Source organism: Physcomitrium patens, chromosome 24 (assembly GCF_059467195.1).
Source record: "Physcomitrium patens ecotype Gransden chromosome 24, ASM5946719v1, whole genome shotgun sequence".
NCBI lineage: Eukaryota > Viridiplantae > Streptophyta > Bryopsida > Funariales > Funariaceae > Physcomitrium > Physcomitrium patens.
The window spans coordinates 13,376,508-13,392,606 of NC_143433.1; the positions used below are offsets into that span (position 1 = coordinate 13,376,508).

At 33.5% G+C, this 16,099-nt stretch overlaps 1 protein-coding gene across 1 annotated transcript; it reads right to left on the reverse strand.

Moving 5' to 3' along the window:
* Positions 1-2,939: 2,939 nt before the first annotated feature.
* On the reverse strand, positions 2,940-4,858 carry LOC112276368 (uncharacterized). The gene is made up of 3 exons (XM_024507615.3): positions 4,559-4,858; positions 3,655-3,801; positions 2,940-3,547 (listed from the first exon to the last, which is right to left on the reverse strand). Exons 1-3 carry the CDS (start codon positions 4,841-4,843, stop codon positions 3,233-3,235), a joined length of 747 nt encoding a protein of 248 aa, XP_024363383.3. The 5' UTR covers positions 4,844-4,858; the 3' UTR covers positions 2,940-3,232.
* Positions 4,859-16,099: the final 11,241 nt, after the last annotated feature.

The window sequence follows — 16,099 nt, forward strand, 5'->3', positions numbered from 1 at the left end:
GGCATGGGGATCAAAAAAGAAGACGGAGATTGCAAATAGAAATGGAAGACAAAGAATTCAAGATGGAGGATGTGGATTGCAAGTAGAAATAGAAGACAAGAGAGTCACTACAAGTATGCATGGTGGAAATAGAAATGGAAGATGAGGTTACAATAGTGGTTTTCATGGGTGGATTGATTTAACCACAATTGGAATTGATTTAACATCTTCATGTATATATTATTAAAAAAAATCAAGAAAATTTACTTTTTTTCATAAAAGTTAATAAAAGTAGTTGTTAAAGTCTAATTTTAAGTGTTAATATTCCTAAATAGTTTTTTTAAAAAATACAATAATACACACTTGTATTATAGAAATATCATCTAAAATTTTATAAATCAATTTAATTTATACTAGATACAAAAAAACCAATAAGATTTTTTTATAAAATATAGTTATATTTTTAAAAGGCTAAAATAAAAATATTTTATGTTTCATTTATTTATTGTAAATGCAACTAGAAATTTGTAAATATTAATGACAATTATTATACACTACTTAAAGATATGTTATATGATAATATTATAAAATTTTAATAATAATAATAATAATAATAATATATTAAAAAATACAAAAACATAGAATATTCTATTTACATATCTCAAATCCACATCACAAGTGAGCATTGTTTCTAAAACATTATGTAGCCTCTTTCTTTTTTTCTATTGATACAGCCAAGGTATCTCCAATGGATTGATTAGAGAATTAAGTACATGACCTTCATGGACCTTGGACCCCAAAAATTGGGCGGTGAGTGAAGCTCTAACACTAATGCAAGACTAAATGTTATTATATGTTATTAATTGAGCTAGTGTGCACAATTATGCCACCATAAGGGAGAATTGGATTCCACATTATTGTGGATTTACTGTGACAACAGAGTTAGCCTTTTCCTCCCTCTTTCTGTCTTGTCTTGTTTGCTTGAGCCCATGTTTCTCTTCTTCTTCTTCTTCATCACTAACCGGGATTGCTTGTGGAGTTGCTGCTGTTTATTGTGGAACATTACGAGTTCCCTTTTGCAAAACTCTTGTTTTGCACTGGTTGTCTGTCTCACACACTCCACTTCACTTATCCAAATCCCCACTTCGTTTCCTTCATCTAATGCCTCCAGACTTTACGGCCTGAAGATCCCCTGCTACCTATCGCAGATTACGCAGATGTATCGTCAGCAGGAAATCTAGGTTGTTTCTTAATGCATGGGGTGTCGTGGTGGGCAATTCAATCGCAGGACATTTAACTTTCATGTTCAACTCGGCTTGTTATAGAACAGCGGAAGTCTCCACAGTACACTAATGATTTTATAAAGACTCACGATGCCGTCGATCAATCACAGGTGGTGCATTTGCTCGCAGCTACAACCCTGAAAAGTTGCCTCACTGATCTTATCTAGCTGAGGAAACTCCTCTTGATCGTCGTCATGGTTTGCTGATTTGTCTCTGCGCTGCAGGCATCTAGGTGATTCCGAGGCACCGTGTCCAGAACAAGCTGTCCGTCACGTTCGGTGAATGGATAATCGTTCATAATCGCAGCAATCATCGGAAGTGATCAGCACCTTCCTCCCTGCATCGTCTCCACACTCGAACTGAAACGCACAGGAAGCCCAATTCACGCACAGCCGCATGGCATACTCTCCGCCATTTTCCACTTTCGAGACAGGGGCGAAATCGAGTCCGCTGCCCGCTGAAAGTATCATAACACACTTGCTTGCATTTCGTGTCGCGGAAGTGATCTTGTCGTCCACCATTTTGCCCAAGGGCCCTGTACCGATCGAGGTCTCTGTAAGGAATTGGATTAGGTGCTATCACAGGGACAGGAGGCAGTTCGAAAGGGGGAGGGTTTTAATTGTGTAATCTGCAACTAATGCACGGATAAAACCGTGAGCTTTGATGCGCGCGATCCAATTTAACCACTACACCAGCTCGACCGAGTGCTTGACATGCACAGATGGTTTGCAGTCAAACTGGGGAGAGTGAAGACTTACACGGAGTACTTTCAATCCATAGTTACAATACAGAGAACTCACAATCCAAGTTACGCCAATGTTGTCCGCATCAAACAAAAATTGCGAGTTGCCAGTTTCTCTTTCCCTGTACATGCAGCTGTTTTAGGGTCACGTGCCCAGGCCCCCAGAACGGCACCCCCTTCATAGCAGACGGGAGTGCGACGTCGCTCATACCACCGACTCAGAGTCGGCGAACGCGTGGTGGCGGTCTGTAGAACTTTAATCCCAGACATGTATCATGGGATGCAGTCGGAGTAATCTGAAGGCCTAATGTAGATACTATTTGTCACGATAACCAGACGCTAGATTTGCACATTTTCAGAGGATTACATGTCAGGTTATGAACTTCATCATGTCATTTGTGAAGTTGATGTAATGTGCCAACGGTGATCATCAATTCACAGTTCAGAAAAATAGCATGTGGTGATTGATGTCGCATGACAGAATAAATTGACAATCAATGTTGGATTCAACAATACACGAATGGACAAGCGTGTATATTGTTCATAATTGAAAGATTATCGACAGTGTTCTCTAGAACAAGTCGTATGAACTCATACCTGTAAATATATATATATATTTTGTTACATTCCTCCAAAGTGTGTTACTTACGATATCAGAACAATTTTTCAACTAATTAATTAATGGTGGTTTAGTATTACATTACTAGCGCAGAATTAGAGAACACACACGATATAAAAAATAGTGAGTGCCAATTTCTAGTTTTAACTCAATCTCACTCAGACATGTTGAATGACTAAATGATGCCATCCAAAAGATTTATTTTTTAAATTACTTAATTTTTTCGTTAATTAATTAAAAGACGATGAAGATGAAGAAAGACCATTCTGTTCATGTACAAAATACACTGCCACTATGAAAGATGCAACACTGCGGATGACAAAAAGGCTGAAACTGGAACACAGTCCATTACTTTTCTTTTCATTCTTTCCTGTTAAGCTACACGGTAACCAAAACTGAAGTTGTAACGTAAATGCAAATTTAGGAAAAGCTTAAAAAATAGGAATTTGTTTCACTGACTTGCATCATTCTTCGGCGAAGGTAATATACGGAGAAAGGGTTGTACACTCAGAGCATGCAAATGAAGGGGCATGCGTGTACAGCGTCTGGGAATCATAAGCCCACATGAAAAAAGAGATAAAAAATAACAAAAATTGATTTCTAACCAGCTTAAGAGAGCTTGACTTCGACGTCCACACCAGCCGGAAGGTCCAGCTGCATCAAAGCATCGATGGTTTGCGCATTGGGGTTCTCGAGGTCGATGAGCCGCCTGTGCGTCCTGATCTCGAAGTGCTCCCGGGAATCCTTGTTGACATGAGGGGATCTCAACACACAATACACCCTCTTCTTGGTGGGTAGAGGCACGGGGCCCATGGTCTTGGCGTCCGAGTTGCGTGCAGCTTCCAGAATTTGCTGGCAGGCTTGCTCGATCAAGTTGACCCAGTAGGAGCGGAGCTTGATGCGGATTTTTTGCTTCGTTGCAGTCTGGTTGTTGAACATGAAAAGCGAGGTTGACGGAATTGTGAGAAAACTGGAGGATAAGTCAGAATGGAAAAAGTTGAAAACTATGGGTAGAGAGATGTGTGACTTACCAGGGGGGCCTCGGTTGCAGCAGCTGCCTTCACAGAGAGCCTTGGGTAATTGGGTGTGGACGAAGTCTGGCTGGCAGTTTGCCACACTGCGTTGGATCTTCTCACCACACCATCAGCCCTCAACCCCTCGAATGTCGACAAATGAGCCTACAGTGCAGGATTTCAGATTTTATTGACACTCCGTGAGAAACATCGCAGACTGTGAGCTCGACATCATGTGGAATCAATTTGCACCCTAGATAATATGAGTTAAATGTTCGATCCTCTTCTCACGACGCGGTGTAAGAGAGACTTAACACAATTCGTGCTTCCAACCAGGCAATCCATCCCTCAATATTTCAGCGTCGTTCGCGAGTTTGAGGAGCTGATCTTTTATAAGAAACTCCAATTTCATGTTTCAATGTAAAAAGCACACAACGAAACACCCACCTCATGCGACCCGAAACAATATCCAAGTTACAAGACATCAGTTGGAAGTCTATGATATAACCCAGAAGCCAGCTCAGGAGGGAAAAAAAAAAAAAAAAAAAAAAAAAAAAAAAATACCAGCAAACACGTCGCAAACACGAAAACAAAGCCAGCCTGGACCTCCCTCACACAAACCCGACCAAAAAAATAATAAAAATAATAAAAATAAAAAAAATAAAAAATAAAAAACTCGAAAAAAAACCCCATAATTCTACTCCCACTCCTACATTACCACAGCCCCACATTGCCTATTCACTTCAACAATGCGAGAGAACTAAACATCAACCCACGAAACCAATTCCAATGACCAAACGCCACAAACTCCCAGACAAAACCCACATCAAACCACACACCAGCAATACTGGTAAAACCAAAATCCAAAATCAATTTCACGAGAAGTAGCTCGTGATCCAGCATGAGGGGGAGGGAGACTCACAACGGAAGGTGAAGCTCGCGAAACAGCGACGCGAGAAGAGGAGATTGCGGAGGCGGCCGCAGAAGGCAAAGCCACAGCAGCTGCTGCAAACGTAGCCGTAGACGCCATAGCTACCGCTTCTGCTGCTGGTCTGATGCTGCTGCTGAATCTGATGCTGGGTCTGCTGCGATGGGGGATGGAGAAGGAATTTTGCAAGTTAGCGAGTGAGATCGAGGGCCACCCGAAGCGCGAGCTTGTCTTCATACGCACTTCGGAGTTGCGGCTGCGTGCACCCAGCGTCGCCATGGCCTTGGATAAGGCCGCATTGGATGAATGAATTATGGATGAATTACATTATGATGGATGATATCGGCTTGGTACATCCGTCATCGTCGGGGGTGGCTGGCTTCATGTTTAACATGTAAACGAAGTCTAAGACCCACATAGGCACAAGAGAAGAGAGGGGATTGGGATCCTTGCCAAGACAAGGAAGAGGGGGGATGTAAATGGTGACCAAAACCCGGTCAATTTGGTAATAACTCCAATCAATGTAGCAATTTCCACACACACACACATATATACATATATATATATATATATAGGCTTAATTGACTAATACATTAGAATAGGTTTTTAATGAGCTTTTGTGAAACCTTGATTATTTCTCCCAAAAATGAGCATGTTGCGAAATAATGAATAAGAATACTTTGAACTTCTATTTTATTAGATTGTGAAAGAGTTATATTACATTGAGTATTAAAAGAATCTTTTTTAGAAAGTAAGTATATATTCTTAGCTAGCATAGGATGGCAACAATGGACAAAAATAATCATTTTAGAACTTGAAGTTATCAGTGAGATTAAATTGGGCTATTTCTATAGAAGTGATTGTTTTCAAAAAAACAAAAAAATAAAAAAATAAAATACACGTTGAAAAGATTTGTAATGGATGTCATCATAGAGAAACACTATGAACAAAAATGTTAACACTAATGATGGATTATTGGAGAAGCGGTCACCCATCAAGCCCCTTGCAAACCCTAAATCCTTCAAATTCTAAACACACCCCTCACATCCACATTCCAATTTTCTCCACCAAGTCTATGGGAGACTCCATTTGAAGGATGCTTCAATGAAGTTGGTCATATTTGAATTCATTCATTAATTTATTTTTATAAAAATAAATCTTCTCCAATCAGTCACATTGCACTCAGTGTTGTGCCCAGATGGTGAGTGTTGACAAGGCTCTGAGGTACCATTTGTTTTTTGATTCTCCTTCTCCTTCATATAAATTTTTTAATTTTAATTTGTTTTCCTTTTTTATTTCCATACAACCCTAAAATCCTAAAAGCTTACAGCAACTGGGAAGTGAGCCCATCAGTCCTGCCCTAATGAGCAAATATCAACATCAAAAGGATGAATCAAGTGCATCATAAATGGTACTCACCGAAGCTCAGTTTTGCACCACTTTTGCCTTATTTACCAACCCCACACTCATGCACTGGAAAAGGGTTAGAAAAGCTTTTTCTCTCATTTTTAAACCCTTGGGTTTGTCTCCATGGAAACTGAAGAGCTCTTAGCACAAGTGACAAAAATGAAATTGTAAAAACTAAAATAAAAATGTGTGGAATCATGGAATCCATTTGGATCACCCATGCTCTCTTCTCTCTCTTCTCTTTTTTATTTTGTCATGTAGAAACAATAATTTAGAATGGACTTCGAAGCTTGTATTTTGGCTTCTTTTTTAAAAAATCTTGCATTAAAAATCCTAAATCCAATAGATTTGGAAGATAAATATATATATATATATATATATATATATTTGGTTCATTTAGAAAAAATCCTAATCCTAATGGATGTATTTTGATTTTTTTTCTTTTTTCTAATATTTAGTGTGGGTTTCTAATAGTAGAACATAGGATGTTTAATCCATTGTTGTATGAGCATGATGCATGGTACTAGATAGAAACAACTATTATAATAGAGATGATGGGAGGAGTTGGGAGTACTAGATAGCTACCATGGATGACTAGACAAGTCCAACCTTGTCTTTGTACTTAAAAAAAACTAAAGTAGAGAGAGCAATTCAAATATTTGTAAAAAAAATTAAAATAATGCCACAACTATGCAAAAGTATTATATATATATATATATAAAGTACAATTTATATGTATATGATATTATATATATATATATATATATATATATGTATATGTAATTATATATGTACATATATATGTACTATATATGTATATGTAATTAGCAATAATTGATAAATTTTATTTTGATAAAGTTATAATATTTTATGAAAAAAAACTATTCCAATTTACAAATAAATTTGTTGATGAAATTAAAGCAAAAAAAAGTAATGTAAAATTCGATTACCTAACATGTATCTTTATTATGCAATTAGAAAGTATATAAAATATTTTATATACATTTTAAAATTAATTATTCAAATTGATTTTAAAAAAATTATACATATAAAACAAATCACAACCTTGTATATTTTTTAAGGTTTTTTTTAAATGTATTAATAATCATCCAAAATCTTTGAGATGCTTATACTACTCATTGAATATGTGTAAAAGTCACTAAGATCACATAAGAACTTTTGTAGTCCTCTAGAAGTTTCAATAAAAGATTCTGAATTTATTTTTGTAGAAGATTCATGCGACTTATAAAGTATTATAAATTTCTTAAAACTCCCTGTAGAATCCTCTATAAAATCCAATTTTGACAAGGAGTATCTTTGTCTTATCAACATTAGTTTTGAAACAATCCAAGTGTTATCTTGTTAATAGTCATATATCTATTTCTGTTTCTAATTAAAAAAAATATTGCTCCTCTTGTACTTCTTAACATACTCTCCCTTTGAGTTTGCAACTTTAACAATTAATTAAGTTATTTTTTTATTTTTTATTTTTTATTTTTTTCCTTCTTTTCATGTTTTTATTTTAATTTTAATTTTCATTTTTGTATATATGTTTTTTTTATTTTAAAATGATATATTTTATACTAAATGATATATATATATATATATATATATAGACACTTATACTTGTGGTAATTTTTGGAAGAAAATTTTATTTATTCAAATGTATAATTAGCTATTGGAAATCGCAAATCATCTCTTTTCAAGAACATGCATATTGAGTTGATTTTTATTTTTAAAGGTACATATTATTATTGTTATTATTATTTTAAATCTTACCATTTAATGAATCTTTCTAAGTATTTTTTTTATATTATATAAAGTTATATTTGAACTTTGATAGCAGTATCTTTTTAATAATAAATTATAAAAATTGTATAACTCTAAAGATCTTAGAATAGATGTAAAACCACAAAGTATACCAAATTATTTTTATGAGTTATTTAATTATTAATAATGTCTGATACTACAAGCAATTGTATGTAGAATCTTAAATAATTATATGTAATATTTTACTTGTTTTTTCCTTGACAAATTTTATATTTCATAAAATAAATATATATATATATATATATATATATAGGAAAAGTAAATCTCGATATAAAAAAAATATACGAGATATTTTTATAATAAAAAGTTTATATTGAACTTCAATTCTATTTTTTAAAAATATACTAAAGATACAATTAGTTTTAACAACATGCTAATACATTGATACTTCACAAATTAAAATTGATTTATTTTTACTTGAAGTGACCATCTAATATGCTAATTCTACATTTTTTATATTTCATTTTTAAAGGCCTGGCAAATTTTTCTTAACTATAAGTAAATAAATAAATAAACTACCACTAACTCCAATCTTAGAAAATATTGTATACTTTGATTTATGTCTTAAAAGAGAATATACATTTAAACTTAGATTAAAATATTTAAAAAAATTATAATCAAGGATAAAGATACATTAAATTAATTTTTTATTTTATCATTTATTCTAGAAAATTATTAATATTCAAAAAGATATGATTGAACTTTATTTTAAACAACTATAAGTTGGTAGCTTTGAACAAGGCTCTTAAGAAGGTGTTTTCAAATTAGTTTTTGAGTTTTTAAATTTTTTAAATTTATTGGATTGGTCTGTAATATCAAACAATTACAGAAAATGTAGTAATTTGAGCATGTATACACATGCATTGAGTAAAGATCAAATCGTAATTTATGCTATAATAAACTCATTATATATATATATATATATATATATATATTTGACATATACTGAAATGGTTCGGTAAAATTGCACATTAAATATGTTACTAAAAAAAACCGTGCTTCTAAAATACAACAAATTACAGAAAAATATCCATATAAAACTTTCAAAAAAATTTAATATTATTTTAAAACCTTCTAAAGGTTTTAGCTTTATTTACTAATTTTTCATATATATAAATAAAATGACCTCTCAAAATCTCCTACAATATTCTAGAAATTTTCAAGAACCTTACCTTGTCTTTTTGGAGTTTCTGCTATATTTTAAATATGTACATTTAAACTCTTATATAAAATTTAGAATTCTTTTTCAAAGAGTATTCAGACTTTGAGGACTTTATAGACATATAGACACTACAGTATTCAAACTACCTCTTAAAGTATTCTACAAGACCTAGTTTTTATAATTTAAATACACAAAATTCAAAGTTATGTAATATTGTAAATACAGTATTTTTAAGTGATGTAGTTATTTCTTTGTTCATATATTTGTACCAAATTATATTTTCAATATAATGTATTTTCTTCTTGCATCTTTTTTTTTTTTTTTTTTTTTTTTTTTTTTGTCCCTTCTCTTCTCTCTGAATCTTTGATGTAAACAAAATGTTATATAAAATGTCATCAAAATTTTCTAAACGATAAAATTTAGCAAAACTAATATGACAATGAATATATTAAAATATTTAATTTGGAATTGTATTTATAACTGTGTCACAAATCTCTTATTTTGTATTTTGTTTAATATATTTTAAGGAGGATCTCTCTGCTGTACTTATATATGAATAAACAATAAAAAATTATGTATGTATATATATATATATATATATATATCATAAAAATGTCAGAATTTTTCTTTGATCATTCTTTGCATATTTAATAAAAAGAAAGAAAGAAAAAAAACACTCAACTGCAACATTGTAAATTCTTGCTCAACTTGGAAACATAAACATTTTCATCCACATTTCATTATCTATAGTTAGTGCTATTTAACTTTCCATTTGTTTATTTGTGCCTTTTAAATTCTATTTACGTTGTAATACAAATCATTGATTACTCTTATTATTTGAACAAAAGTATGATAAACAAAACCAAAATTAAATCCAAATTTCATTCTCATTCATTCTATCCAAAGAAGCATGAACATTGAGAGATGATTCACATGAGCTACATGGGCAATTTACATATTCCAATCATTGTTTGCTTCACAAAAAATTATTACTACTTTACATCCACAAAATCCCCATAAAAATGTCAATGCTCACCAAACCATCCACAAAATCCTAATTAGTTCACAAATCAAATGTATGAAACACGAGTCTTTCAAATGCAACACAATCTCTTTTTATTTTTAGATGCAAGAAAGATATACAAATGGATGGATGAATTATTGCACAAATAATACCAATATCATGCATCCTTTTGAACTTTCATTACATCATGCGAATATATGGTGGGTGATTGTTGTTTGAATGGGGCCATGAAGATTAATCCTCATATTCCATTCCAAGCCAATCATGCAACAAATCTTGAAGAAGTTGGAGGCATACTCTTGATTCTAATAGAAACAACAACAATAGTGAATGAATGAAGGATGAATGGATGAATAAATAGATGGATGAATTATGGGGCATGCATGCATCCATGAAACAAAGATTATTGCCTTCTTTCTCTATTCCATGAGGTAGCGGTGGTGTTACATAACCTATAGATATATCCATATGGGTGAGAATGTAAAGAAGTTTTTTCTTTGGATTATTCTTTTTTTTTTTTTTTTTTTTTTTTTTTTTTATCTTCATGTCATTGTAATGGTTTCAAACATGAAGTTAGAAAATGAAAAGTATTCAAACTTCAAGTGGTTGTGGTAAGAAAAAACAATCAAACAAACAAATAAAATAACAAAATAACAAAGAATAGTAACTTAGACTCACAATGTAAATATGAGCTCTTTAAAAAGTACTTTGAAAGTGAATTTGATGTAATCCAAAGTATACAGAAGAAAAAAGAAAAAGAAAAAGAAAGAACGAAAGAGAGAGAGAGAGAGAGGCCTGCTTCATTGGATACCTGATAAACATGCTCAATGTGGTAGGATTTGTGTTGAGATCATTCTATGTAGCCGGCTCTCTCTATAATATTTATTGTAGACTATAGTAATTACCATAGCTATAGTATTTAGAATCTAGTAAAGAAGTGCAGTTTATCCTCTCCTCTTTTCTCTTCTTGTATACGAGACACAACTAGATGAATAGATTTGGTGTGTGTGAAGCTCTCTCTCCTTAGAAACTCTCTTGTGTATATGACTTACTACTACTCTTGTGTGTATGTATGACTTACTATTACTCTTGTATCTTTCTAAATATTCTCAACACGTTATCAACATGACTCTCTTCTATACACTATCACAATTTTTTGCTCTAGTCTTTGACTCTTCAAACCTGTTGCTACCCTTGCTCAATATCTACCTCATGATCTTCTTCTTCTTACTAACCCCTCACACATTAGCAGGCTTAGAGAACTTGTTCCACTCTCTACCATGCTTGCTTAGAATACTTGATCCAGTCCAACTCTACCTCAGCTTGCTCCCTCCTCCTTGTTGCGCCCTATCCTTGCTGCTGCCCAGCTACAACTCAACCCGCCACTACCGCCACTGCCACCCTCTTGGCGTTAACGCTGCCACCTGGCGCTGTTGCCCACCGTTCCGCGCCATTGACCATCACTCACTGCCTCTCCCGTCCATCGTTGCCCGCTGTTGCTTGCCGTAGTTGTTCGTCGCTATCTACCGCCACCACCCTGCCACCCTACAACTGCCGTCCTACCGCTGTTTGCTGTGCCATCTTATTACTGTTCTGCTGCATTAATCTAAAATCTCCTTAAAATAATGTATATATTTTTTCAAGTTCAAGTTTATCATTTTATTTGACTTTATATTTTAAGGTACATTTTACTCAATTTTTCTACTTGATCTTGTACTTTCTTTATAGATTTATTTATAATGAGTGCTTCAACATCTTCAATTGCTTCTACTATAGTTCAAACTATTACCAGTGCATCCCAAAATTTTCAAGTTCTTTTATTTCTACCATTAACTGTGGATGGAAACAATTATCTATTATGAACAAAAATGGCAAAAATAAATTTATTTGCAAAACAACTCTCGGATGCCATTATGTTTGAAGAATCTCCTACAACAAGTATTTCTATATCTCCTGCTATTCGTTGGAAAGCACTTCTTCTCCTTCGTCCTCATCTTGTATCCGCATTACAACATCAATATTTAGAAATGGAGGACCCTGCAAAACTTTAGAAGAATCTTAAATCTAAGTTTGATCATCAAAAGACCATTTTTCTTCCACGTGCACGTCATAATTGGACACATTTACGTGTCTTGGATTTTCCAAATTTAAATGTTTTCAATAGTGAAATGTATAGTATTGTCTCACAATTATGATTATGTAGACAAAGCATTTCTGAAGAAGAAATGATTGAAAAAATTCTCTCTACATTTCCTCCTGCATCTGCTGTGCTTGCACAATAATACAAGAACATGAAATTTCAAAGTCATTTTGATCTCATGTCCTATCTACTTCTTGTAGAGAAGCAAAATGAGCTACTCTTACACAATGCGGAAACTCGTCCTATTGGAACTACAGTTCTAGAATCTCATGCACTTAATATTTCAAAATCTAAGAAGAAATTATATAAACATGGAAAACGTGCTCATAAGTATCAAGGTAGTCATAGACAAGACCATTTCTACCCATATGGAAAGAATAAACTTTCTAGTATTAATTATAGTAGAAAACAAAAATCAGAGATGCGTTCTTGCCATAAATGTGGAATGATTGGACATTTAGCACATGCGTGTCGTACTTCAGAATGTTTTATTAAAATATTCCAAGAAAATAAGAAATTACGAGCTGAGGCTCGTGAAGTTCATACCATGGATGCGTCCATGGATTCAATTGGTGTTGATGACTTAGAGGCTTATATGAATGATAGAACCTCCTATGATGAATCAAATGATGCACTCATTGATTTTGCAACAACACATACTATCTTGTGAGATAGATGATTTTTTTATTGTAAAATCTTCAACTTGGCAAACTAAAAATATGATGACCATGGCTTTAACAAATGCGTTTTGTTTCCAAGAGGGCATAGCGATGGTAAAATTACTTGCAAGTTCTATCATAAAATGTAAACATGTAATGTTTGCACCCTCAACACCTCATAGTCTAATCACCTACCGAGATATGCGTATTAATGGTTATCACCTCTCGATTGCCACTTTAAATAGAAAAGAGGTTTTGGTTCTTGCGAAGAACCATAAAGTTGTTGAAAAAGCTTTTGCTACAGAAAATGGTTTATACCAAATTATGATTCGGCCTCCCATTATATTTAATTTTGCATCATCTATCTCAGAGAGTCGTGTTTCTCTCTAGCATGGACGATTGGGACATCCAGGATCCACATTATTTAGAAAGATCATTCCATGTATAACTAGACACAATTTAAAGCCTACAGATGTAGACTCTATGGAATTACGTCGTGCATGCGTGCAAGGTAAAATGATTATTAGACCTTCAATTTGGAAACTTCCACAAGAATTACCACTAATGCTTGAAAGATTGCATGGTGATATTTGTGGTCCTATTAATCTAATATCAAGACCATTTCATTATTTTTTGGTCCTTGTTGATGCATCAGATAAACAATCACATGTTTCATTATTATCAACTCAAAACATGGTGTTTACCAATCTTATATCTATGCTTATTCACTTTTGGGCGCATTTTCTTGATTATCCTATAAAAACATTGCGTATGGATAATACAAAAGAATTTGCATCAAAGTCTTTTGAAGACTATTGTACTGCAACAAGAATCGAGTTGACATATTGTGTTCCATATGAACATGCTCAAAATAGACTTGCAGAGTCATTTATAAAGTGTATACAACTCATTACGCGGCCACTCCTCCTTCACGCAAATCTACATGCATCTATGTGAGGTCATGTAGTTTTACATGCTACAGCATTAATACGCCTCTGCCCTTCTTTTCTTGAAATTATTTCACTACATGACCTCATTTCGGGTCATGTTCCAAATGTATCTCACTTATGAGTATTTGGTTGCCGTGCTTGGATTCCAGTACTAGAACCTCAACGGCGTACCATTGGAGCTCATCGACAAGAAGGCATACATGTTGGTTTTGATTCACTAAGCATTATTTGTATTATTGATCCATCAACTGGCACATTATTACGTGCACGTTTGTAAAATTGTCGTTTTGAAGAAACTATATTCCCATCTCTTCAAGGAGGTGTATGAAATCAACAAAGAAATAAAGTATTTATATTTGAAGCACCAAAAACATTTACAATGAATCTCGATCTTAGGACATCTTTGGCAGAAACTGAAGTTGCTAAGATTTTGCATTTAAAATGAATCACGGATGAAACACCTAATGGCTTCAATGATGCACCTAGAATTACAAGAGTTCCTATTAATGAGGCTCAAAATGCACTTACTCAGATTGTAGTGCCATTGACTACAATACCTCAAGTTATAACAACAACAACTAAAAGAACTCGTGGACCAAATAAGCAACCATGTAAGAAGAAAGCTATAAAATTAACTAATCCTAGTGTTATTTCTCAAGAAATTGCCACTCATCTTGTAGGACTACTAATTCATGATGATATATCCATGCATAATGTACCTTCAATTCCTATGAAAAACAATCTTGGAATTGGAAGGAATAAGAACAAGTTGAGTAAAGAATTATCTATTCTATATTGTGCTACAGATGATATTTGGGACAGACCATCTATTACGATAGATGAATCATTTGCATATATGATTATAGAAGCCCTTTCTTGCGAGGAAGATGATCGTGAACCTCAAACCAATGAAGAGGCGATGCGTCGCTCTGATTGGTCAAAATGGAAAATTGCTATTAAGGAGGAGTATGCCTCTTTGCGTAAGAGGAAAGTCTTTGGTCCAATTGTAGATACTCTTACATCTCGCCTTGTGGGATATAAAATGGTATTAATATGCAAGCGAGATGCTCAAGGCCAAATAATCCGCAATAAAGTTCGTCTTATTGCTCAAGGATTTAGTGAACGATTTGACATTGATTATGAATTCACATATTTCCAATTATGGATTCAATTACATTTTGATATATTATTGGAATGATAGTTCATGCCACCCTTGAGATGCATCTGATGGATGTAATAACTGCATATCTATATGGTTCTCTTGATGCAAATATTTATATGAAAGTTCTACCTGGCTTAGAAACAGGAACTCCAAATCAACCCGATCTAGGAAAATATCGTGGTATTAAATTATGTAAGGCATTGTATGGTTTAAAATAATCCAGACAAATGTGGTATCAACGTCTTCAAGATTATTTAATTACAAATAATTTTATAAGTAATCCACTAATCCCTTGTTTGTTTATCAAACGAGATAAAACTGGTTTTGTGATCATCGTTGTATATGTTGATGATTTTAACCTAGTGGGCACTACATCTGCATGTGTTACAGCTACAAACCTACTTATACGTGAATTTGAAATAAAAATGCTAGGAAAAATAACTTTCTGCATTGGTCTTTAAATTATGTATCTAACAGATGGTAACATTTTTCTCTACCAACTAACGTATATTAGACAAATTTTGCAAAGATTTAATATGATTGATGCTTATCCATTGTCCACACCAATGGTTGAACGTGGTCGTGATGGTTATGATCCATACCATCCATGCGAGGAAGAGGAGGAAATATTGAAAGACCAATATCCATACCTCGCAGCGATTGGAGCACTTTTGTATTTAGCTACATCTACAAGACCAAATATTGCATTTGCAGTTAGTGTTCTTGCAAGACATAGTACACGTCCAACACCACGACATTGGAATGGCATCAAATATTTATTACATTATTTAAAAGATACTGAAGACTTGGAATTATACTACACAAAATCCACAAATCCAAAATTGGTTGGATATTATGATGCAAGATATAAATCTGATATTACAACAGCTAAATCTCAAACAAGATATGTATTTTTAAGACATAGAGCTGCAATATCATGGAAATCAGTGAAACAAACAATAACTACAACTTCATCCAACCATGCAAAAATTATTGCCTTACATGAAGCATCTTGAGAATGTATTTGATTGCGATCAATTGATAAATTCATTCAAAAAACCTGTGGATTTTCATATGATGATTCTCCAACTATCTTGCATGAAGATAATAGTGCTTGTATTGCACAGATGCAAGTTGGTTTTATTAAAGGCGACAAGACAAAGCATATTGATCCAAAGTATTTTAGTTATACTCATGACTT